Genomic DNA, 25,806 nt, shown 5'->3' on the forward strand with positions numbered 1-25,806 from the left:
TAACTTGAGGGGGTGTTCATTAGATCTAGGGGAAGAGGAGTCCCAAATGCCATTTTTCTTGCTTGGGCTACTGGACAGCTAATGATACCAGTAACTGGACTTAGGAGGTACAGCAGAGATTAAGGGTGGGAGAAGAATTATGCTTATTTTGGTATTTTGAATTTGAGGTGTCTGTGGGTAACGATATTAAATATGTAGTTGTATGTATAGATCTAAACAAGCTAGTGACAGGCAGGAAATAGAGCTGTTGAATTCCTTGGCATAAGCAGTTAAGGAAAGTGTAGTTAAGAAAGCCCAGGGGTGGTTATTTTTACTTTAGACTGGAAAAGATAGATACAAGCACAAAGGGAACTTAAAAATAGGAGAAGTTGCTGGGAATGGACTTTCAGTGGCAGTACAGAATAAAGTTCCAGGTGTGTGCAGAATTTTTAGCCTTGAGCTTTACCTCTTGTGAGACTAGAAGAAACAGATTGAGTTACAGGTATGGATCGTCTGAGGCCTCAAATTAATCTTAAGTAGGAAATAGGGCTTGAGGTGGATGGGGAGCCAATTAAAGGGCTTTAAATAAAGTCTTGAATGTGCTAAGCTCTTGTACTAAATATTTATGTACAGTTGTTAATCCTCAGAACAGCCTTACCTGATAAGTCTTCCATGTGTAAAGTGAGGTATGTTCTCATAAAGTAACTTGCCTAAAGTCACACAGCTTTTAAATTGACATTTCAATCCCAAATCTGGCTCTACATAAGACCTTTTCACTGTAGTGAGTTGCGAAAGCACATAGGATTTTTCCAGCATCTTCTGTTAATCTGTTAAGTTTCTGAAATAAAAAGCACAATAGGGCTACACTCTGTCCATGAAGAGTTAAGGGAAGTAATAGACCAATAGCTTGGTTGAAGATCTTAAAAACAACACCAACAAATACTCTTCCATCTTAGACAGTTTGTGCCATCTTTAAGGGCTTCCTGGTAGCTCAGACAGTAAAGAAATCTGCCTGTAATGCAAGAGACCTGGCTTCAATCCCTGTGTTGGGAAGATCTCCTGGAGAAGGGAATGGCTACCCATTCCAATATTCTTGCCTGGAGAATTCCACGGACAGAGGAGCCTGGTGGGCTACAGTCAGTGGGGTCACTATCAGATTTACATGCTGCTGCTCAAAGATGGGGACAGTTTAGCAACATATGACGTCTCTCTTTTCAGTGGAGGTGAATGTCACTTTTTTAAAGCATAGCAAGTATCTCCTATAGTCACTGCATTTCACGTTTCTTTGCTGTAGGATAACTCACTACAGTATTCATTGCAAACAGGACCATCTTTTATTTATCTCTGTTTCCTCATATGTTTGTTTGCAATACATAATTCCTACTCCATGTCTGTTGAAGTAATAGCCTCTCTAAAACCTTAGCATTCCCCATCTGATGGCAACCAATTTGTGGACTTATTTTCAACAGCCCAAAAGAAAAATGGTCACATATAAATGTGCCCAGTTTAAAAAGCTAGGAAGTTTGGGCAAAAGTCCTTTGCATGTGAAGCTATATGAAAAGGATTGTGTATTAGAAAATCTTATTTTAGTGATGATGCAGAAGTCTTGAGGGCTTAGAAAATTATTGTTTCTCTAAAGTCATCATATCTAACCAAATCAATGCATTTTCCACCCTTCTTTGTTCCCCACCATCCCCACCTGATTCTTTTTTTTCCAGTACTGGTGCTGTAAGTGCTCGTAATATTATGCTGTTGAAAAAGAAACAAGCTCGCTATCAGGGAGTAGTTTGTGCCATGAAAGTAAGTGTCATCAAATTTGACAAACCTGAGTTTTTTTCTTTGGCTGTGTTAAGTCTTTAAAACCCAAGGCTTTGTTTTTCCTCTTTGTCTTTCCTTTAAAAAATATTAACTTCAAAAGCAATCTGGTTACTAATTATATTCTTTAAAATGGCCATTTAATTAGTATTAATATTAGACTTTACCAAATAATAATGTTGCCACTGAAAAGACTTCTTAATTGTAATCATAAATATATATGCTGAATAGTGCATAATATTCCTGCTGTTTTTTTTTTCATATTTGTTTGCCTTTAGGAGGCGTTTGGCTTTATTGAAAGAGGCGATATTGTAAAGGAGATATTCTTTCACTATAGTGAATTTAAGGGTGACTTAGAATCCTTACAGCCTGGAGATGACGTGGAATTCACAATCAAGGACCGAAATGTAAGATAGTTAAATAACTTGACTTTGACCTTTTAAGATAAGTAGTTAAAATTTATGAAACACTTAAAATTACATGTGTGCCCCCCTTGCTCCCTTCTGATTTAGGGTAAAGAAGTTGCAACAGATGTCAGACTTTTGCCTCAAGGAACAGTCATTTTTGAAGATATCAGCATTGAACATTTTGAAGGAACTGTAACCAAAGTTATCCCCAAAGTACCCAGTAAAAACCAGGTAAATAGTCTTTTTCAGGAGAGTCATCTTTTGCCTCATCAGAAATAGAGTGATATGGTGTGGTATACAGAAGTTTTATTATATTCAATTAATGTAATTTTGTGATAACTATTAAGTATTTAATGTGTAGAATTAAAACTAAATAGGAAACCATTGGTACATTCATGAATATGTTTGTTTGTCTGTTTTAACTGGGTGATATGGAGAAAGGGACCCAAAAAAAAAAATGCTGGTTAGATGGGGGGGAAACAATTCATGTGTGTGTGCTTGGGCCCCAGTTGGGCTTTTTTGTATGTATGGGGTCTGGGTGGAGTGAAGAAATGAGACCAGTGGTATCATTGTTAAGGAAATGTAAAACATAAGAGATTGAATTTTTTTTTCCTTAAATCTCTCAGTAACAGAGTGCAGGATCTTAACTGCAGTATCATGAGTTCATGATTGTGTCATGTGACCACAGAACACAAAAGCTTTCAAATTAAACATAGGTTTTCAACACCTTTTTTTCCTTTAGGGAATTATCTATTATAAATAACATGGGTTTACTGTGTGTTCTTCTGTTTGACTTAGAACTAGGAAGGATGAGAAATCTCCAGCTAAAATAGTTTTTCCTTCTCATCAGAATGACCCATTGCCAGGACGCATCAAAGTTGATTTTGTGATTCCTAAAGAACTTCCCTTTGGAGACAAAGATACAAAATCCAAGGTGACCCTGTTGGAAGGTGACCACGTTAGGTTTAATATTTCAACAGACCGTCGTGACAAATTAGAACGAGCAACCAACATAGAAGTTCTATCAAATACATTTCAGTTCACTAATGAAGCCAGAGAGATGGTAAGTATCAGACATTATTAGATTCATATCCAATGTGGAAGGTAGGTGGACGATGCTATATGTAAGTTTGTGATATGGTATTGAAAATTCTTTGAGGCATGACAATATTGGGTAGTTACCTTATTAAGGTGATTAAGAATATAGACATTGAATCAATCTTGGTTTGACACCCTACTCTCCCCGTTACCTTGAAATAGATGTGAGAAGGTTTTAGAATGGAAATCTGGAGAGGATGATTTCTAAGGTCTTTTGAGAGCCAGTGCTTCTCTGGCCCTTAAATATGAAGACTGAGTTGATTTAAGTTCATCTTTGTAGAAAGTAGATTTTTCCAGATTGTTCCATAAAATCCTCCACAAATTAGGTTTTGTTTTTACAGTAGGACTTGCAATTTTTTATTAGTGAATATATGTCTGTAAATGATGTATGCCAGTGTTGCCCAAACATTTTAAAGGTTCAGCTTTCATGAATTAGTTTTATCAAATGTAATATACATTTGGTGCTGTTTAGTTAATAGCTACAGCAGGGCGGTGGACTGGTCCTTAGCCTGTTAGGAACCAGGCTGCACAGCAGGAAGTGAGCAGCAGGCAGAGCTCTCGAAGCTTCATCTGCTGCTCCCCATTGCTCATGTTACAGCCTGAACCCGCTCCCAACCCCTCACCTCTAGGTCCTTGGAAGAGTTGTATTCCATGAAATGGATCCCTGGTGCCAAAAAAGTTGGGGACTGCTGATCTGTAATATTTCCCAGTGTTGTCAGTAGGACTGGATATGTTCAATGAAAATTGATGTTTCTTGAGACTTTTGTTAACCATTAGGAGAGCTGATCTTTGACATTTGCAGTGTTTTCAAAAAAAAAGTTTCCTAATTTTCTCTTTTGCTTTACAGTATGGAGAACATCATCAGGATTTAGCAAGGATTAAATGTCAAAATGTAGCTTAGGCTATATTCAAAACTGATTATAGAGTAATCATCTCTGTAATATGTAAATATGCAATATGTAAGTCATTGGTGTGTTGATTATAGTTGTGTTTCAGTAACTATTCATGTACCTGTCATATCCAATTATTCTGGATATAAGACCCTTACAGAGCTAATAATTTAATATGAAGGAAAAAAAACATGAGGATGGAATGGAACTTTATATAGTTTATCTTTCAAACCTAAATTTAAGTCCTCCTGTGCCTAAAGTCAAAAGATTTTTGAAACAGGTTATGAAGTTGCCTTTAGTTGACTTTTGAGGTATTTGAAGTATTGTCCCGTTGATTTTTCATTTCTGGAAGTTATAGTGTCATAAAGCTTGGGCATTATTTGGAATCCATTATTTGCCACTTAGTAGCTATGTGCTTTGGGCAAATTACTTAACCTCTTTTCGACCTCCATTTCCTCATCTTGTAAAACAGAATATTTTTGACAATTGAAAATTAAATGGACGAGGGTGGGATGTTCAGAGAGAATATCATTGAAACAAGTATACTATCAAGGGTGAAACAGACCACCAGCCCAGGTTGGATGCATGAGACGTGCTCAGGGCTGGTGCACTGGGAAGACCCAGGGGGATGGGATGGGATGCGGAGGGAGGCGGGAAGGGGCATCGGGATGGGGAACACATGTAAATCCATGGCTGATTCATGTCAATATATGGCAAAAACCACTACAATATTGTGAAGTGATTAGCCTCCAACTAATAAAAATAAATGGAAAAAAAAAGAAAGTTAAATGGACTATGCTACATACATTTACTTCAGAAATAATTTTTCTACTGTTTTTTGGCCAAGGAGTAGCATCTGGGGAGTCTCAGTTGCTTAGAGATTATTTTATTGAAATCAGTGAATTTGTATTTAAATGGAAATTTTTAAATGTGGATATAAGATTTGGATATTTAATTCCTAACAAATTTAATGTGATACTTCCAAACTTGAATGTGGTCTTGACAGTCTTCACAGCCAGTATTACTTTGATTTCAGGGTGTAATTGCTGCCATGAGAGATGGTTTTGGTTTCATCAAGTGTGTGGATCGTGATGCTCGTATGTTCTTCCACTTCAGTGAAATTCTGGATGGGAACCAGCTTCATATTGCAGATGAAGTAGAGTTTACTGTGGTTCCTGTGAGTAGTTTTTGAGAAAAGTATGAGGGGTTTTCTTGGTCTTTCCTTTTTCAGTTTTAAGTTACTTTTTTTTTTTTTTTTATCATTTGTAGGATATGCTCTCTGCCCAAAGAAATCATGCTATTAGGATTAAAAAACTTCCCAAGGGCACGGTTTCGTTCCACTCCCATTCAGATCATCGTTTTCTGGGCACTGTAGAAAAAGAGGCCACTTTTTCGAATCCTAAAACCACTAGCCCAAATAAAGGCAAAGAAAAGGTAAGTTTTAATCAAAGTGATTTTTGCAGTTTGTTTCTTCTATTTAAAGGAAACCACTGTGTACACAATAATGGAGTGTTAGTCTTTCTGAATCCCTTATAATATGAACAGTGAATCAATCTAAAGCAAAGATTTTAATCTCAGCAATATTAACATCTTGAGCTGGATAATTCTTTGGGTAGGAGGAGGTGGGCAACTGTTCTTTGCATTTGGGGATGTTTAGCAGCATCCCTCTCTGGCTTTTACTCACTAGAGGCCAGTATCTTTTCTCCCCCTGTGTGACATGTCTCCAGAATCTGCCAAATGTCTCCTGATCACTCCCAATTTAGAACCACTCATCTGAAATGATAGTGTTTGTCATCCAAGAAATTTAAAACTTTGAAATTTTGGTAGACTGAATTCACACGTTGGAACTCCCCATTTTTTAAAAAACCCACTGAATCTAAATATGAAGCTATCCATAAGATTATTTTTGCTCTTAAGTAACAGATTAAGAATTGTATAGAAACAGGTTAATTCAAACAATTTTAATGCTACTGTAAAAGGTCAGTAAGGGATCTTTGTCAAAAGTTAATTTTTAAACTGGCAGCATCCGGGACAGTTTCACTAAGGACATTGACATTTAATAGGTGGAGATAAATGAGGAAAGGATATTCCTCATGGAATAGAGGTACAGATGAGAAAGTCTCAAGGTTTCTTTATAAAGCACTAGTTAGTTTAACAGGAAGATAGGGCTTTTTCTTTGGGGGAGGTGATTTCTGATTGGCTGTAAAAACTAGCATAGACATATTGTCAGTAAGTTCTCCCTCCTCAACGTTAAAATTAGGGTAAGACTTTAAGACCAAATTACAGCAGATTGAGTTGGCCTTGAGTTAAGGTAAGACTATTTTTATTCATGCGAAAAATATGTATTTTAGAGAACCCTAGATAAGAAATTTCTGCCAGTTCTCTGGCCCAGGATTCTGTAATAACTGTAATTATGCTGATAGTGTTTTTTCAGTTGTTCTTGATTCTTTTCATTGTTTTCTGTCTCTCTCTCTCTAGGAAGCTGAGGATGGCATTATTGCTTATGATGATTGTGGAGTGAAATTGACTATTGCTTTTCAAGCCAAGGATGTGGAAGGATCTACTTCTCCTCAAATAGGAGACAAGGCAAGATAATTCTTCTTACCAGAGAAAGGAGAGGGAGGGAGAGTTAAAGGTTATCATCTTAATCTTAAATCCTAAAAAATGGTTTCTTTAAATTTTATCACGTTTTGCTACAATTCTTTTGTGCTTACAAGTTTAATATATGAACATATTCCTATTTAAAAGCAGTTTATTCAATTAGAATAGGGTCTAGCAAACTTCTGTTAAAAGATTTTTGAGGAGTTAGTGTTTAAGCATTAGATACGTCAAAAGAATTACCTTATTTAAAATAAATAATTTTAACTTTCTTTGGTAAGAAAGTTAAAACAGTCACTGAAACATCAAAGTAAAATCATACCAAAGGTTTTTACATTGCAGTTAATTTTTTGTTGTACTTGGTTGGAATGTCTGGTTTTCTAATTGACCTCCTTTAGAGAAACTGACATTTATAAGGAATACACACTGGAGAACAACTTGATCTTTATAGAAAATGAAATGAGAAATAGAAGTAGTTCTGTTCTATCAAATTATTTATACAGAACATTTAAGTGGAAAGCAAGGTCTGGGGGAGTTGTCATTTCCACTTAGTGTGGAAATGTCATAGTAAGCACCCTTATTTTTCACAGGTTGAATTTAGTATTAGTGACAAACAGAGGCCTGGACAGCAGATTGCAACTTGTGTGCGACTCTTAGGTCGTAATTCGAACTCCAAGAGGCTCTTGGGTTATGTGGCAACTTTGAAGGATAATTTTGGATTTATTGAAACAGCCAATCATGATAAGGAAATCTTTTTCCATTACAGGTAAGGATTGCCTTTTGGGAACTTGGAGCTTCCATTCTTTGGTTTTGGAGTCAAAAATATTAATATTGGGTGGCTACATAGTTTTTAATCTCAGATTTCATATTGGTAAAATTTTGGCAGTATATAAAGTTAATTGTCTACCTCTATATAGAAAACATGTGGTCAAAAGATAACGGGAAGACCTGTATCTGCTTTGAACATTGTATAGGACCCTGTCTACTTCAGTAAAAGAATTCTGTTTTATATGTTGCTATCAGAGAATTGTGTATTTGATTTGGTATTATAGTATAGTGGTTAGCTATAGCCCATAGCATGGGCTCTTAGAACCATACGGTTTCAGTTTGAATCTAGGCTGTGCCACTTAATAGCTATGTAACTTTTATTATGTTTTTATTGACCGAAAATAACCTCTGAGCATCTCAGTTTTATTATCTTGAATCTGGGGGTAAAGGTATCTCTTCATAGCATATTCTTGAAGATCATATGAATCAGTGCTTAAAACTGTATCCAATTTGTAAGCACATCATGAATATTATAATAAAAGAAATAAAGGCTGCTTGCTTCTGTTGATGTTTGTGGTATATATTTATTCTAATGTCATCTCCTTCCCCTCCCCTGCAGTGAGTTCTCTGGTGATGTTGATAGCCTGGAACTGGGGGACATGGTCGAGTACAGCTTGTCCAAAGGAAAAGGCAACAAAGTCAGTGCAGAAAAAGTGAACAAAACACACTCAGGTAATGAATTGTGACTTCTGATGACTCGGCATATTCTTTAGGAAAAAGGGTGAAGGGTAAGGGGGGAGAGGGAGCAAAAACCCTAATGTTCTAGGCCAGTGTTCTCCAGGTGTGATCCCTAGATACAGCATCATCACCTAGCCACTTGTTAGAAATACATGTTTGTCAAAAAGAAAAAGAAAGAAATACATGTTCTTTGACCCCAGCCCTACTGAAACTTTGGAGATGGGTACCCTGTTTTAACAAATCCTTCAAGTGATTCTGATGAACACTGAAGTTTGTTTGAAAACCACTGTTCTGGATTATTTAGGTCATTTGCTTTGAGTTTATTGTCAATTCAATATCTCTTTTTCAAAAATAACCCCAAGATAATTTCCATGGGATTAGGGAGGGAGGCATTCCTCTAGAAGACAAGAATGAGTTTAAATGTGAAAAATAATGGGAACTTCAGAAAATCGTTGCTATTTAGAATCTTTGATTTCTTACAACTTCCTTTTTGGGTTTTAAGTAATACAATTCCCCAAATAACACTTTCTCATGATGTTTTTCTAGAGAAGTGGGAGTTAAGAATGTTCATTTAGTTTAACAAATACCTAGATGTATGCTGTGTTTTAGATACTGGGGGTACAGCAATGAAGAAATAAGACAAAACTGGCAAACAAGATGAGTGAAATATGTAGTATGTTCAGAAAGATATTAAGATAAAATAAGTTGGAGAAGTATATAAGTATTGGGATTGCCACTACTTCTAGAGACCAGGGAATACCTCACTAACAAGGTGACATCTGGTCACCTGGAAAAGGAGAGTGAGACATGTTTAAATATGAATACTTATTAATTCTTTGAACATCTTTAATAATAGTTTAGAAGTATTTTAAGACTAGCAGACAGCCAGCTAACCCTCTATTAACATTTGTCCTGATGATTTTTGCTTTTTGATTTTTAATCCTGTGGAATAGCATTTCAATATAATTGTTGAGAGAGAGGTATACATGCTTTTCTTTTGTAGTGAATGGCATTACTGAGGAAGCTGATCCCACCATCTACTCTGGTAAAGTCATTCGCCCCTTGAGGAGTGTTGATCCAACACAGACTGAGTACCAAGGAATGATTGAGATCGTGGACGAAGGTAAGAACATCTCTATCATGTTTTGAAATTTGCCTTACCTTCAGATGAGCATGTCAAAGATTTTAAAATGTGGTGTTGCATTTGTCCTTAAAAACTGAATTAAGGAGAAGTGATTTATTTTCCTACCCATGCTTGGCTTTTATTTTTTTTTATTTCTTGGAAATGAGGTCAGCCTGGATTTATGTGAATAAATGACTGATATGTGAGCTACTGACTGAGTTATAATAGACTAAGAACAAAATCTCACACTAAAAATGTGCATTTAATGGTTGATAATCAGACATTCACAATTGGCTGGGTTTAATGCAATTTTGCTTCTCCTCTATTATTCACTGGTTATTTACGTCAGTATTGACAAAATGTGACTAGTAACTATTCAATTCTATAAACATTTTTGCTTCCTGTAAAATTTTACTATATCTGTTACTTACAGGATACCGTGAGGATCCTACTACTTGTCTCTAGGTCACGGCTCCCTATTTTTCTTTTTTCTGCCTTTTTTTCCCAGTCTTTGACAACTCCCTGAGAACTGCTGTAATGCCTTGCTTCAAACAATACCAGAAAGACCAACAGATTTGCAATAGAAATACAGTAGGGAACACTGGATGATTAATACAGCAGAATTACCATAGGGATGATGTTGATAAGAGGGTTTGAAATGCCAACCAAAGATGATAGCTTGATTTAAAAAGAGAATAAATCTTGTGCCATCTGGGAGTCATAGAAGAACATAAAGTGGAAAGAGCAGGTCATTTGAGAGAAGGACATTAGCCTTGATGAACCTGTTCTTTTATCACATGAGGTTCTTAGGAATTTCTTTTTTCTGTGAAACCAGTATCCTCATACATGCACATCTCCAAGTATGAATTAACTTTATAGCAAGTCATTATTGAACTATGATGCCATGATGATTATCAAACTGTTAAAAGGGCCATGTGGGTGTGGGCAACTAACTTTACCTCATGAGATAACATCGAAATATCCTTTTTCCTCTCTTTGATTATCCCTTTTACTTACTTTTTTTTTTGCATTCCCAACCCCTAATCCACTTACTCTTCAACACTGCAATATAGTCTAAAGCAAGGTTTTGTAGAAAAGGAAATTTTCCTGAAATCTCCAAGCCTAGCGTTTTCTGGAACTATACAGATCACATTTTCCCCACTTGGTGGTGAAAACAGCTCTTTTAGGAAGACAACTAACCTAATATAAGACCAGGGGTTTCAGTGCTGGACAGACCTAGATCTGCACATGAGCTCTTCCACTTGCTAGCTGTACAACCTTAGACAAATTTTTCCTTACTCAGTTTCTTCATTTTTAAAATGAAGATATCTTCAACCTCAAAAGGTTCTATAAAGATTAAGTATGAATCAGTATAGTAAGTGTTTAATAAATGATCGTTACTACCAATATCACTTAGTCAAGTTGTCTCTAATACTTCTGTATGACTTGCTCAATTAGCAGTATCTCCTCAAAGTTTTTAAGTTTCTCTCATTTTGAAAAGAAAATCTTCACTTACCTCTATAATCATCAAGAGAATGGTTAAATGCATTCCCAATTTTGAAGCTACTACTTCCATCTGATATTTTTACCTTCATTTCTACTTTTGTTGATTCAGTGAATTCACTATCCAGGTGAACTGATAGGTAGCTGAACCCTTTGGCCTGGTTTTTATCTGTAGCCTGCCTTGACTTCAGCCAACTTTTTATTCTAGGGCAAAGCTCAGCAAATAAGACGACTTGTTTTTATTAATAACGTTTTCTTGAAACACAACCACAGCTGTTCATTTACATGCTGTCTTTGCTTTCTCACTGCCAACAGCAAAATTGAGTACTTGTGACAGAGACAGGATTCTGTAAGATTAAAATATTTACTATCTGACATTAAGAAAAAGTGTGACAGGCCATCTAGGAGAAAAGTGTCTTAGGTTTGAGAGAACCACAATCAGAACAAAGAAAGGAGGTGGAATGCCAAAAAATTCATCTACATTGTGTTTTTGCTTGGGTGCTTGGCATGTTTAATGTCCAGTTGCATATGGATCTGAAATGTTTTTGACTCATTCATATTGTGCACTTGGAAAGAAGATAATCCAGTGGATCATGTGAGCAATCCATAGTGCTTTAAAACTAAGTAATGAGATGGTAAGTGATAGTGCTGTTGGAGTTTTTCATTTTCCCTATAAATGTGGTTTATAGCTGTTCATTAGCTAGTACAGTGACAATGAGCTACAAGTTTTCCTTTATTTTCATGGTAGTGTGTAGCATTCGGGGTTTTATTGAAGCTTTAAAGTATAATTTCTCAGGTATTAAAAATCTTAGTGACTATAATATTTTTAGAAAATTATTTATAAATTTATTAGGACCATCAACAGAGAGGGCTGTTGTGAAATAATAGCTTTTAGACTTTGTACCTCTTTCTCCTTACAGGGGATATGAAAGGTGAGGTCTATCCATTTGGCATAGTTGGGATGGCCAACAAAGGGGACTGCCTACAGAAAGGGGAGAGTGTCAAGTTCCAGTTGTGTGTTCTGGGCCAAAATGCACAGACTATGGCCTACAACATCACACCCCTGCGTAGGGCTACAGTGGAGTGTGTGAAAGATCAGGTAAGTGGGGCCAGTTGGATCCTTTTATGAGTTGGTAACCAAACCCTTGAAAATTTTTCAGCCAAGCAGGAACCATCAACATTCATTTTGTTTGTATTTCCACTTTATCTTCCTTTTCAATGATTTGAAGAGCTTATTAAAAACTGAAAAACTATATGGAAAGAAAAAAATGGCAATAGTAGCAAAAGGAAAGTAAAAGTAGTACTAATAACTAACATAACGGGGAAAATAAGTTCAGAGTGAGACTTCCAGAATAGAAAGACATATTAACAGTTGTTCATACTTGAGCTCAGAGCTGCTTCTGCAGACCACACAAAGAAAGAAACCATGTATATAGAAGTTTTCATAAAATAAACTTTGGGCAAACAAAACTATTCCTGGTACTTAAGATCTCAAGGGAATCTGTGAGTCCTTAGAGAAGACTTTTTTAAAAATTTCAGTACAGTGAATATAACATTTTGTATGGCTGTTTCTAGTAATACCATAACCCAGCTTGATTTTGGAAGGAAACGGAACAAGCTTGTGTTCAAGTAACAACTTTTCTGATTTCGCTTAATTCAGTAGCTTAGTTCATGGATTATGTGTAGGCACAAGATAACCTTTGTTACTCTGGCTGTGGTAGAGTGAATGGCAGTGATTTCAAAGATACTTTTCTTCCCTAAGTTTTGCAGAACCCAGGCATCAGCATTGACACCATGTTTTATAAATCCCGTTCTAATTAGGGTCAAGCATTGTGTTTCATTGAAAGTGAGTTTTTCCCTCCTATGGTGTGTCTTTTTTACACTACTGTCTTTTTAAATTTTCAGTTTGGCTTCATTAACTATGAAGTAGGAGATAGCAAGAAGCTTTTTTTCCATGTGAAAGAAGTTCAGGATGGCATTGAGCTACAGGCAGGAGATGAGGTGGAATTCTCAGTGATTCTTAATCAGCGCACTGGCAAGTGCAGTGCTTGTAATGTTTGGCGAGTCTGGTGAGTTTTTTGTTGTTCATTAGTAACCTCCTTTGACTGTCTTTTAACTCTTGTGATCTCTGCTTTATCATGTTTCTTCACTTTCCATCACTGCTTTTTGTAATTCACTTCTGCCACTTTCTGGTTATTTCTTCATTGTCTAAATTTTATAGTTTAGCATTTCTGGCACTATGTTTTTGTTTTAATAACACCGTTAGCATGAGAGGAGCTAAGAGTCTCTGGAAATATTTCTTCATATTTTTCCTTTTCTATGTTTTGGTTTTTTTGTTTCATACCCAGTACCTTGTTTTATGTGTCTGCGGAACTGGTCTTTCTGATTGCGGACCTAGGGGTGAGGGTCTAGGGATGACCCTCACCCAAATGATTCTTTCAGCTCCTACACAGTAATAAACCTTGCTGCTAAGTCGCTTCAGTCGTGTCCAACTCTGTGTGACCCCATAGACGGCAGCCCACCAGGCTCCCCTGTGCCTGGGATTCTCCAGGCAAGAACACTGGAGTGGGTTGCCATTTCCTTCTCCTTGAGTTGGGAATAAAAAGATAAACCAACTTGTCTCTCCTGTCTTGCTAGCCAGTTGGCTAGGTGAGGCAAGAGTCCCCCCTCATTAACACTGAGTCATTTGGGTAGTTAGGTAGTAGACACATTCTGCATGTACTTACTTTCTTCCCACCAAGAGTTGCTTATTCTCATCTCTTGACTTTGTTATAGCGAGGGTCCCAAGGCTGTTGCAGCTCCACGACCTGATAGATTGGTCAATCGCTTGAAGAATATCACCCTGGATGATGCCAGTGCTCCTCGCCTAATGGTTCTTCGTCAGCCAAGGGGACCAGATAACTCAATGGTATGAGGGCATACAAGTTTTAGGGGGGAAATGGGGGCAACTGATAAACCAACATACTACTTGAGGTCCTCCTATTTTAGCATGGCTCAAAGGACTTAATTTTCAAAGTGCTTCAAATATCACTATCATAATCAGTTAGGATCCCTGCACATCGGGTCAGCCCCTAACATAATGGTTGCTTACAATAAGAGGAACATTTCTTGATGTTCTGATACTTTGAACATAGTTTAGGTAATAGATCGGGAGAGCTTACTATAGATTTCCTCCTCTGCAAAAGAATTGGTGGTGATAGAGAGTAATACTTTGGTATTATATATTAATATCACACATACATATATGTGATAAATATATCATGTTACATTTTGGGATTGTGAAATTAACCATTGTCATGCACCTGGGTCATTAACTGTGATTTTATTTCTTCACAGGGATTTGGTGCAGAAAGAAAGATCCGTCAAGCTGGTGTCATTGACTAACCACATCCACAAAGCACATCATTAATCCACTATGATCAAGTTGGGGGGATTCTGGTGAAGGGTTCTGAATATCTCCCTCTTCATCCCTCCCAAAATCTGGAATACTTATTCTATTGAGCTATTACACCAGTTTTAACACCTTCCTCGTGTTATGTTTAAAAAAATAAATAAATTTAAGAAAACCATTTTAAAATTATGCACAGTTGCAGCCTGGAAAACTTAAGGTGGCGCCTTATAGTATCAATTTTAGGAGCTTTATTTGGTGCATTTAACGCAACTGGTAATTACAGAATCCACTTCGCCTGTGTAAGAGAAAAATATAGACTGTTAACTTGTTGGCCCTATGAAATTCTGCACTTGATATTTAGTATATACTCTACCTTCATTACTTCTGGCAAAATTTCTGCCTTAGCACTCAGTTACATTCTTTTTCCTTTTCTGTTTATTATGCTTTAATTCTGAGGACCATATGAGGGTAGAATATATTAAAAATTACCAAAATTTATATAGGCAAACCATTTCCTTAAGTTGATGGCCAAATGTTAAAATGTTATTTTTCATATCATTTATAATCTTGTCACAGTCCACTTAACGAAGTTTGGTTAGATTTCAGTGAAAATTATCTTCCAGAGTAGTTTTTTTTTTTTTTTCCTGGCATGGGGGGGTAACTTTACTACAATTAGTATGTATGGTGCAGAATTTCATGCAAATGAGGTGTGCCAGCAGTGTGATAATTTAAACGTATTTAAACAAAAACAAAAAGACGAATGCACAAACTTGCTGCTGCTTAGATCACTGCAGCTTATAGGACCCAGTTTCTTTTACTGATTTCAAAACAAAACAAAAGAAAAAATAATAAAAAAGTTGTGCCTGAAATGAATCTTGTTTTTTTTATAAGTAGCCGCCTGGTTCCTGTGTCCTGTAAAAATACAGGCACTTGACCCTTGGTGTAGCTTCTGTTCGACTTTTTATCACGGGAACGGATTGGTCTGATTTCTTGGCCCTCATCTTGAATTGGCCATATACAAGGTCCCTGGCCAGTGGACTGAAGGCTTTGTCTAAGATGACATGGGTCAGCTCAGGGGATGTGGGGGAGGGTGTTTTTATCTTCCCCGTTGTCGTTTGAGGTTTTGATCTTCTCTGGGTAAAGAGGCCATTTATCTTTGTAAACACATAACATTTTGCTTTCTCCAGTTTTCTGTTAATGGCGAAAGAATGGAAGCGAATAAAGTTTTACTGATTTTTGAGACACTAGCACCTAGCGCTTTCATTATTAAAACGTCCTGTATGGGAGGGGCGGGTCTGGGTGCGGCCTGCCGCGTGACTCCTGGGTCAGAGGCCCACGTGGCCGGGGCGGGGACTTGGGCGCAGACTGATTACGTATCGGGCGGGGCCGGAAGTGCCGCTCCCTAGTGGGGGCTGTTCATGGCGGTTCCGGGGTCTCCCAACAATTTTCCCGGTTGTGGTCGTAATCTATCCGAAGTGGAGGCAGTAGAGCTAGAGGTAAGGCTCTGGCGTGTGTAGCGTTCAGCTTTCGAGCATAGTGATAATTCCTTGTTGCCAGAAATCGAGCGGAATCTACGAACTGAAGACAAAGGCCCTGGGCGGGGGTGTCCTTCGATTTGAGCCCTACGGAGGAGTTCTCTGGAGAAAGGGGGTTGGGGACTAAGAAAGGGAGACAGCCTGGCGGCCGCCCCCCAAACCTGAAAAGATTTACAGGAGGAGTAGGAAAGGGGGTTTCCTTTCCCTTAGGCTGAGGGCGGGGCCCAAAGTCTTGAAACCGAGGGTGAGGGTAGCTGGAAGATTAATCCAGAATTCTGAGATCCACAGTAACCTGCAAGTGTTTTTGCACTCCTGAATCACTTTGAGAACCAAGTGGAGATGAACGTGTACGGAACCAATCCATTTCAAATTCTGGTTTTAGTTACTATTGATTACAGAAAGCTTTGAAGTTCTGTGGTTCGCCAGTTAACCCTAATTGCTGCTTTCCAACAGGTTCTTGCTGGTGTGAAATGACTGAGTACAAACTGGTGGTGGTTGGAGCAGGTGGTGTCGGGAAAAGTGCACTGACAATCCAGCTAATCCAGAACCACTTTGTAGATGAATATGATCCCACCATAGAGGTGAGGCCCAGTGGTGGTCCGCTGACCGTACCTCTCTGTTTGCATTTAGTCTTACGCATTCTCTTCCCCGTACCCTTCAGCTGTTCTTTAGCTAAAGGAATAATCAGAAGAGAAAAAGTTATTTGGGGCTCTGTGTTTAGTAATACAATAAATTAAGCTTTTTTACATGTCTGTGGGAAAGAGTTCATTTTTATTAGCTGCTGAAGATTTTATAAAAAGTTTACAGTTTTTAACCGTTTTGTAAACAACTCACTGTTGAACTCGTTTAGTTTCTTCACATATGACAGCTCTGTTAAAAAGAACACAGGTCATAGCATAAATACCTGAATAATAGCAGGATGGAGAAAAAGGATTGAGAGATCTAGGTGTTTCTTAGCTAGTTGAAGCAACTGAGACTGTGGGTTGAGGTAGAAAGAGCATGAGATTTTGAGTCACTGTGCCTTGGAGTACCATCCTGTTTTCAGTTTATTAGTTATGTGACAGTGAGCAATCACTCTCTTCATCTAGTAAAGTACCATAAATTTGTCTTGCCTGACACACAAGCAATGTGAAAAATCAAGTGTGTTACATTTTTATGGATGCTGATGCAGTGTAATTATTACTTATTTAAGGATTCTGTTGTTTTTGTAGGAGTTCATGTTACAGATTGATTTCAGTAAGTGGCATCTAAAGCCCTTTACATAGTTTGTAACCTTATTCAATTTAGAAATGTCAAACTCTAGAGATTATTTTAGTCCCCACCCTGGTCTTTGTACTACCCAACCACTAAGTGTTTAATGCAAGCTATCTCCAATATAGCCATTCTTAAAATTTAGTCCTTGGCAAAATTTTATTTTAGGCTTACCAGCTTTAGTATTAATGGTTATAATGTTTTGATGTTTTTCAGAGTTTTATTTGTTAAAAGGTAGTTTACATAAAGTAAGTCTTATATCTACAGCTCAGTGGCTTTAAATTTGTGTACACCATGTAAGCACCACATAGATAAAACTGTAGACTGTTTCCAATGCTCAGGAGAGTTCTCTCATGCCCCTTTCTAGTCAGTAACCCCCCTTGTCCTGCCAGGAAATAGCCACTTCTCTGACTTCTATTATTATATTTTAGTTTGACTAAAACCTATCTTTATAATTTTAATTTTGCTTATTTCCCCAGAACACTCATACACTTGACCATATTTCATGCTTCAGCGAAATTTTGGCAATGTGAATTCTCTGTTAATTTGAAAGTATATTACAGTCCTGAAATGCAGTAAGTTACTGAGAAGCTGTTGAATAGGCTGGCAAACTGTGTTACACACTGTTTCTGAAGCCAGATCTTTAGTGTGTGATGAGGTTATTTTCTTTGGGCTCCCAGAACATAAATTTTTTTTTTTTTTAAGTAAAAATTTTGCGTTAGAGCCAAATTGATTTTTTTTAAAAAATATGATCTGTGCATCTCTCTCTTCCCAGGAATTATCACCAGCCCAGGTGGGATGCATGAGTCAAGTGCTCGGGCCTGGTGGGCTGGGAAGACCCAGAGGAATCGGGTGGAGAGGGAGGTGGGATGGGGGACCGGGATGGGGAATACGTGTAACTCTATGGCTGATTTATATCAATATATGACAAAACCCACTGAAAAATAAAAAAAAGAAAAGAAAAAAGTAAAAATTTTGCGTTAGAGCCAAATTGATTTTTTTTAAAAAATATGATCTGTGCATCTCTCTCTTCCCAGGAATTACTGTAACTTAACCTTGTTTGGAACTTTTAGGAATTCATGGGGATGAATATTCCCAAATATTCATGATGACAGTCTGTCATGATGAGAAAAATAGTTTGATATTATAACCTTTTCTGAAATAAATGATACTTGTGTATATAATCATGAACACAAAAGACACTGTATCCTAGGCCAGGTTATAATTGGTGGAGATATGTTTAGAATAGTAAATAGACAATAGACAAATGAGAGAAGTGCAGTTCATACCTCAGTGAAATACACTGTGACCCTAATCTCTAGTCTTATCTGCAGTAGAACTATCCTTTGAATTACCATGTTTTCTTCATCTTTTCCAGTAACAGAGTGACCACATTTTCTTTTCTGCAGGCATATAGCATTTGGGACTTTTTCCTAGGGTGATATTAAGTACTTTCTATATGATTATATATATATTAGCAGTTTGAGGGACAAACCAAAGAGACAGAGTTGAACTTGGTTAGAGTTTATTTAACCTTGGCCATAGCATTGCATTCCCTATGATTTTTAATAAAAATGGGATCTCCCTCTCTCCCTACCCTCCTACCCTCCACACCCCAGGATTCCTACCGAAAACAGGTGGTTATAGATGGTGAGACCTGTCTGTTGGACATACTGGACACAGCTGGACAAGAGGAGTACAGTGCCATGAGAGACCAGTACATGAGGACAGGCGAAGGCTTCCTTTGTGTGTTTGCCATCAATAACAGCAAGTCATTTGCAGACATTAACCTCTACAGGTACTGGGAGCATTGTTTCTTCTGAAAGGATGGTGTTTAAGTGTGTTCTGAAGTTTTAGGGTAGGGATAAGGATACCACACTAGGGAAGATATAGATTTTTAATTATGAAAAGAATTTCCTTTAGGTTGTGGTATTGGTTATCTGGGGTTATTACTGAAAGTTAATACTGGGGTTTATTTTACATAATCTACTGTGACTAGAATGTGTGGTAATACATACATGAGGCTTGCTAATGGTAGTGATTTAGAACTAGAGGTGTTGTTATGAGAGATTACAAAGGAATCTCAAGAGCAGAAGACACCTGTGAAAAACATTCTTCAGTAACAGACGATAACAGGAAGAAATAAATGGGGAGAGGGTAGATAAACATGAAAGCAGGACAAAGGAACGTAAAAATGGCCTTTCTCCACAGAACCTTTAACTTCCAAAGCTCAACTGGACCATAAAAATTCTAGTATGACATTCTTATTTTACAGAAGCAAAGTTCAGAAGGAGGTTTGTTAGGTTTTCATAGTCATGATTGTTATTAATAGGAGACCCAGAATCAAAAACCCAGGGCTTCTTCTTCTTAGACCTATGTTTTTTAAGCAGAATAATAGAGTGGTTAGGAATATAAACTCTGCCTGGATTGCAGCTTGGCTCCATCATCTCTTAGTCATGGAAGTTTGGGGCAAACTACTAAATCTCTGAGCCTCCTTATCTAACAATATGAAGACAGTGGTACTTAATGAGAGTTGCTGTGAAAATTAAATTAGTTAATAAATATGGGAATCCCTCAGAACACTGTTTGCCACAGAGTAAACGCTACGCAAGTGTTCTGCCTATAACCTTGAGACCTGGTGTACACTCCAACCACATGAAGATGTCGACTCTCAGAAACTAGTCCAAAACTGGTTTTCTTCCCCTCAACCTGTTCTACTTCCCATTTTCTCTCTGGAATTAATAGAGCACTGAATAAAATGCTCAGCACTTGGCAAGCACCTAATAAATATTTGCTAAAGTTCTACAAATCATTTTCCTCTTCAGCTCTCTTGTATTATCCCTTCACATAGGGTACTGCCATCACACCAAACAAAGCTCAGTTCTGTAGATAGCCAGTGAAATGCATTTCAAGTTCATGACTGTGTGTGTAATTCAAAGGGAGAGTCTAGAGCAGTGCTGTGTAGTGTGGTAGGCACAAGCCATTTGTGGTTACTCAAATTCAGTAGAATTAACAATTCAAAAGTCAGTTCCTTTGTCCCACATTAGCAACTGACTTCAGGTGTTCAGTAGCTTCATGTGACTAGTAAACATAGTTGGACAGGGCGGCTGGAGAATGTTTCCATCATCATGAGAATACCCGTTGGACAGGGTTGGTCCAGAGAATCTGGAGCAATAGTTAACCACACTGCTGTGTCGTATGTCTTGTCATTGAAGAGAGCACTATCAGTTGGGAGTTCCAGGTCTTTTAATCTGCTTTAATAAGAGCAGTTATAGTCTGTCCTAATTTATATCTTGGACTTCCAGCTGTAATTTTGTTTGAAGGAAATGTTTGAACACCACCCATCCATAGAAGTGGATAGACCGTCTTTTCATTAAATACTGTCATACTCCAGGGATCTTCAAAAAGTTATTTGGAGGCAGTAAGCTTTACTTTTTATACTTCAGACCTTAATCTAGAGTGTGATTTTGAGTTGCCAGTTAAATCCAGAGCCCAGCTCTTCAGAGAATCAAGAAACCTAAAAGGGGCATGTGTCAAGATAGAAAGTGAACTTGTACTTGGCTTCTCTGTAACTATTGCATCCAGTCTAAACCAGTCTTCTTTGTATGTAAGTAGTTAAAAAAAAGAAACAGGGAAATGCAATACTAGAAGCCAATAGGGCTAGCTGAAGTTTGTTAGATTTTATTTTTTACTTTAGCCTGTTTATTCCTTCCTAAAAGTTTATTCTTATGTTACCATAACACATTCCCTTTTTTTAGGGAACAGATTAAGCGCGTAAAGGACTCGGATGATGTACCTATGGTGCTAGTAGGAAACAAGTGTGATTTGCCAACAAGGACAGTTGACACAAAACAAGCCCATGAACTGGCCAAAAGTTATGGGATTCCATTCATTGAAACCTCAGCCAAGACCAGACAGGTATAGTACAGCTTTCAGCATCTGGCAAGGGTTTGTTTAAGGCAGAAGAAGTTTGATTGATGGACTCTGCCAGAGATGTGGTCTGCATTCTTTGTTGTTTGGGTTGTTGTGTTTTGTTTTGTTTTTTTTTTATGAATTTGACTGCATCGGGTCTTAGTTGCTGCATGTGGGACCTAGTTCCCTGATGAGGACTCAAACCCTAGCCACCTGCATTGGGGCCATGGAGTCTTAACCACTGGACCACCAGGAAAGTCCCTGGTTTGGAATTTTTAATAGAGTTCTAGTTTTTTTAATCTGCAGTTTAAACCCAAAATAATTTATTAATATTCTGATCTGGTTTCTCTTTTACGCCTGCTTTAACATGCACAAGTATTTCTAAGTGAAGACCCTTGATTAAAGATACTTAAAACATTAGTCCTCTCTCCATCAACACCAGCTACTGTTTAAGGTATAGGCCCTCCTGAATGAAATCTTTAGACTTGATGGTTCTATATATCTCCAGTTACCCATTTTCTTTTGCTTGAATGTTATTTTTGCAAAAAGTGCTGTTTGTATATCAGCCTGCTAATGTGATACAGTAGGAACGCTCAGCCTATTTTTCAGCTAGTAATTGAACAATTGTGATTTTAAATCCACATAAGGAACTACAAATTAGAGCCTACAACTTGGGTTTTGTAAGCTGTCTTTATAATTTTCTCTTTTATAGGGTGTTGAAGATGCCTTTTACACACTGGTAAGAGAAATACGTCAGTACCGAATGAAAAAACTGAACAGCAGTGATGATGGCACTCAAGGCTGTATGGGGTTGCCGTGTGTGGTAATGTAACAAGGTGAGCATGTAGTCTCTTGATGTAGGTATAAGTATTATTTAGGCAATTTGAAGGTGTATTGCTGTTATCTTTTCTGTGTTGCTATTTAACTGAAGAGTTTCACCTCACTTAAAAGTCTAAAATTAACTGCTTTACTTTTGGCACCCTTTCTGAGAGTACTGCAGCCTAAACTGTTTTTAAAACATGTAATTATTTTATAGACAGCGTTACATTTTCAATAGTATTAGAAATTAGAAGACTTTGTTTATGAAATATATTACCAGAAATGTGAAGGATCACTACTTGATGATGACATGGTGCGTATTCTTTTCTCATAGATACTTTTAAAGTTATCACATCAGAAAAGAGCCACTGTCAAGGTAGGACAAGTTTGGAAACGAATGTATTATCATTTATGTTGATTTCGTAACCTTGTTTTTCCAATAGTTTCTATGTGCTGTTTATACAGATTCCATCTTTATTTCAGCTGCACTGACACCCTGGTCCTGACTTCCCTGGAGGAGAAGTATTCCTGTTGCTATCTTCAGTCTCAAAAAGAAGCTCCTGCGATTTCCCCAACTCTCAGTAGATCAATATAATATTCTCTATTTGAGAAGTTCTCAGAATAACTACCTCCTCACTTGGTTGTCTGACCAGAGAAATGAACCTCTTGTTACTCCCAGTATTTTTCCACCCTGGGCTCTCCCCCAGCACTCACAGACACACCTCTGCCACCCAGGTTTTTCATCTGAAAAGCAATTAATACTCTGAAACAGAGAACCAAACTGTAGAAACATGAAATTCTGTAGAAAACAATGTCTTGAGCTCTAAAGTAGCAACTGCTGGTGACTTTTTTTTTCCTTTTTATTGTTGAACTTGGAACTATGTTGGTTTTTGGAGAAATGTCATAAATTACTGTTTCGCTGAGAATATAGTTAATGTTGCTGTTTGGTTTGTTTGTAATGTTATCAGCTATATTCTATAAACTGGCATCTACTCTGTATTTAGAAATACAAAAATGAATACTGACCTTTTGAGTCTACCCTCATCTTCTTGACTTTATTGTAATTAAATGTAACTTTCACGATGAAGTGCCTTTTTCCTGGAAGTGACTTGTAGACTTCCTCTACAATACGTCAGTGGAATAGATGTCTCAGAAACTGTTATACATGAGAATGAATGTCTGAGATATGTCTATGACCCATCTAGCTTTGAGGGAAAGATAACACCAATATGATAGCAGATGCCATTTCTTACATCTATAAAGTTGATTTTCTGGAGACCTATTTTGGGGCTCTCTCCGAGAGACTATAAATGATTAGGAATAATTTCACTTAATTTTTGCCTAACCTCCACTTTTTTTGGTAGTTTACTACCTGCAAAACATATAATTTGTTTCCTTTTAGCTTACAGATAATGTTTTAATTTGGATTAAATGTTTCCATTTATATTTTAATTTGGATCATATCAGGAAGTCTACATTTGCAGGTGTTCAAAAATTGTAAAAGTTTGATGCAGTTTTATTTAATAGCTGTGATCAATGATTTTCAAGCCTCAAATATGTTAATAGACACATTTTCACTGTATATCATGGTATTAATAATTATTGATGTATATAATCGTCCTTGGTCCCCTTCTCACCCCACTGTTCGTCACCTCATGGCAGTGGCTTGATTAATTATTTCAGCTGAGTAAAGCATGGTGCTAATAGACCAGGGTCACAGTGTCAAAACTTCAGTGAGCCAGTTAGCATCACAGAGAAAGAAATTCTTTCACATTTGCTCACTGTTAACTCCAGCTAATAGTTTTGCCAGATGTGTGTGGTTAGTCCTGCAAGGAAAGGAGAAGTCAGTTGATACAAATTCTTAACCAGGACTGGAAAAACTTGTTTTCCTGAGAAGGGTCAGCTTAGAAGTCTTTATCTGGACTCTGTTTTTAGCCACATGGAAACCAAATTAAGCTGACCTTTTTTCTCAAGTTTTTGAGAGTGAGGATGCCTCAGATCAACATTTTAAAAATATTCTTTATTCTTACATTCTTTTAAGGGTTTAAAACAACGTTGAGTAATTAGTCTGGGCATACCAGGTAACAAGCTGGTAAGTTTGTGCTGAACAAGAAGTAGCCTTTGGATTGAAATTGCTGTTTTGAGAAGGGATAGAAAATAGTAATTATGAGAATTTGGAGACTTGACTTTTCTATTTGCAGATAATATCCTGATAATTCTAATGAAAATAGACTTGGATAACTTTTGATAAAAGAATCATTCCAAAATGGCCACTTTCTGTTCTCGTCTTCTAACGTGTAAATATTTACTGAGGTCCTCTTCTAATATGAGTTGTCATTTATTAAGCAAATTCCACATTGCCTTGAAATGAATTCGGAAGAGAAGAAAAAATCATACTGTACCCAGAGAATGAAAAATCCAGAGACCTGTGCTCCTTTGTGTTAATTCTGAAAGCTTTTGTAGTCCACATCCATACACAGAAACTCTGCCACTTTGCTTCTGCTCCTCTTGGAGCATTGCGCTGTCATTTCCTTGAGGATAGATTGAGGCTTCTCACCTCAGTTGTATTGTCTTTCTCCTCTTCTTCCGCTTGTCTGTGTGACTGACAATGTGACTCTTCGTAATGTCAGATTCGGGGATGCTGGGAGGTGGGGGGGCGGGGGGGGGGGGAGTAGCTCATCTTAGGCTCTTGCACCCATTACCGTTGTATGTATCTTTTAGTTTTCTCAAGTATGTTCTAAGCACAGAAGTATCTAAATGGGGCCAAAATTCAGACTTGAAAATATTCTTTTAATAGCTTCTTAAAAAGTTACACTTTGGTGTGAATTTTGGCACGATAGAGTGACAACCTTTTAAACGCTGAATAACTTCAGTTAGTGTGTGATAATTTTTAGAATATGTTTGTGATTGCTGAAAATAATTATAGTTTACCTCAAAATCTGAAAGTCTCTTTCCCCAAGTTAAGTGCCTGGCCAGCTGTCATAAATTACATATTACTTTATGTTTGTTTGTTTTTAAAGGTTGCACATTTAAGATTGTGAAAATAAGGTGTTCTGTCCGAAAGCTACCATGCCTGTCTGTAAACGAATCCATTGAGTGCTGTACTTGTTTCAACAGCTTACTACAGAATGCTCCTTGGTAATATCATACTTGTTACAGTTTTCACTTCAGGAGCCTAAGAGGTAAAATGAACCTAGGTATGTATTGTAGTGGGCCCCCTGTGTAGTCTTTCATCATCCTTTAAACTGCTGTGAATTTTTTGTCTTGACTTGAAAGCAAGGATAGAGAAACACTTTAAAGAGATACTTTGGTTTTTTTTCCATTCCAGAATTGGTGAGCATAGTTATATTTTACTTTACATTTACAGTCATGAACTCTTAAGCTGGCAGCTACAACCAAGAACCAAAAAAGGGTGCATTCTGCTTCTTGTAATTCATCTCTGCTAATAAATTATAAGAAGCAAGGATAATTAATTAGAGAAACTATTTTATTTGGGTGGTTTCTATAAACAAGGGACTATAATTCTTAAACATTATTTTTCATTTTTGCTGTTTCTTTAAGAAACCTAATGTGCCACAACATTATTTTAAGGTGTTTCTTAAAAGAATTGTTTTTAAAAGTGTTCTCATTACCAGAGTAATTGTAGATATATTTCAAAATATAACTGATAATTTTTAAAGGCCTGAGTACTGACCTAAGAAGCAATTGTATGAATTCTCTGGGGGAAGGGAGGAGCTCAATGAAAGTTGTATGACTTTTATATTTCTGTGCCATCAAATAAAGGTAAAAATGTCTATTGTGCAGTTCTGCTGTTCAAACAGAAACTATTGGCCTCCTTGGCCCTAAATGAAAGGGCTGGTATTTTAAGTTGACTATTTTATTGTAAATTAATCCATCCTAATTTTTTTTTAATTTGGTTGAATGTTTTCTTGTTAAATGTTTAAAAAATAAAAACTGGAAGTTCTTTGCTTAGTCATAA

The 25,806-nt window shown here is 37.2% G+C and overlaps 2 protein-coding genes across 5 annotated transcripts in view; both read left to right on the plus strand.

The window, feature by feature from the left end:
• CSDE1 (cold shock domain containing E1) overlaps positions 1 to 15,557 on the plus strand; it is a 35,598-nt gene extending 20,041 nt beyond the window's left edge. For all 4 annotated transcript variants that reach the window (XM_065906467.1, XM_065906473.1, XM_065906481.1 and 1 more), the window contains 14 exons: positions 1,698 to 1,779; positions 2,073 to 2,201; positions 2,307 to 2,432; positions 3,052 to 3,264; positions 5,226 to 5,366; positions 5,459 to 5,623; positions 6,668 to 6,775; positions 7,378 to 7,553; positions 8,175 to 8,287; positions 9,297 to 9,416; positions 11,840 to 12,018; positions 12,825 to 12,988; positions 13,695 to 13,827; positions 14,256 to 15,557. In XM_065906467.1, coding sequence (XP_065762539.1) covers positions 1,698 to 1,779; positions 2,073 to 2,201; positions 2,307 to 2,432; positions 3,052 to 3,264; positions 5,226 to 5,366; positions 5,459 to 5,623; positions 6,668 to 6,775; positions 7,378 to 7,553; positions 8,175 to 8,287; positions 9,297 to 9,416; positions 11,840 to 12,018; positions 12,825 to 12,988; positions 13,695 to 13,827; positions 14,256 to 14,303 — 1,897 coding nt within the window. In that variant the 3' untranslated portion in view covers positions 14,304 to 15,557. The remainder of the gene's footprint in view (positions 1 to 1,697; positions 1,780 to 2,072; positions 2,202 to 2,306; positions 2,433 to 3,051; positions 3,265 to 5,225; positions 5,367 to 5,458; positions 5,624 to 6,667; positions 6,776 to 7,377; positions 7,554 to 8,174; positions 8,288 to 9,296; positions 9,417 to 11,839; positions 12,019 to 12,824; positions 12,989 to 13,694; positions 13,828 to 14,255) is intronic.
• A 126-nt stretch (positions 15,558 to 15,683) lies between these two features.
• NRAS (NRAS proto-oncogene, GTPase) lies at positions 15,684 to 25,806 on the plus strand. Its single transcript, XM_065906503.1, has 7 exons — positions 15,684 to 15,806; positions 16,299 to 16,426; positions 18,716 to 18,894; positions 20,855 to 21,014; positions 21,721 to 21,844; positions 22,162 to 22,203; positions 22,311 to 25,806. The coding sequence occupies exons 2-5, from the start codon at positions 16,316 to 16,318 to the stop codon at positions 21,838 to 21,840; spliced, it is 570 nt and encodes a 189-aa protein (XP_065762575.1). The 5' UTR covers positions 15,684 to 15,806; positions 16,299 to 16,315; the 3' UTR covers positions 21,841 to 21,844; positions 22,162 to 22,203; positions 22,311 to 25,806.

Source organism: Muntiacus reevesi, chromosome 1 (genome assembly GCF_963930625.1).
Source record: "Muntiacus reevesi chromosome 1, mMunRee1.1, whole genome shotgun sequence".
Classification (NCBI taxonomy): domain Eukaryota; kingdom Metazoa; phylum Chordata; class Mammalia; order Artiodactyla; family Cervidae; genus Muntiacus; species Muntiacus reevesi.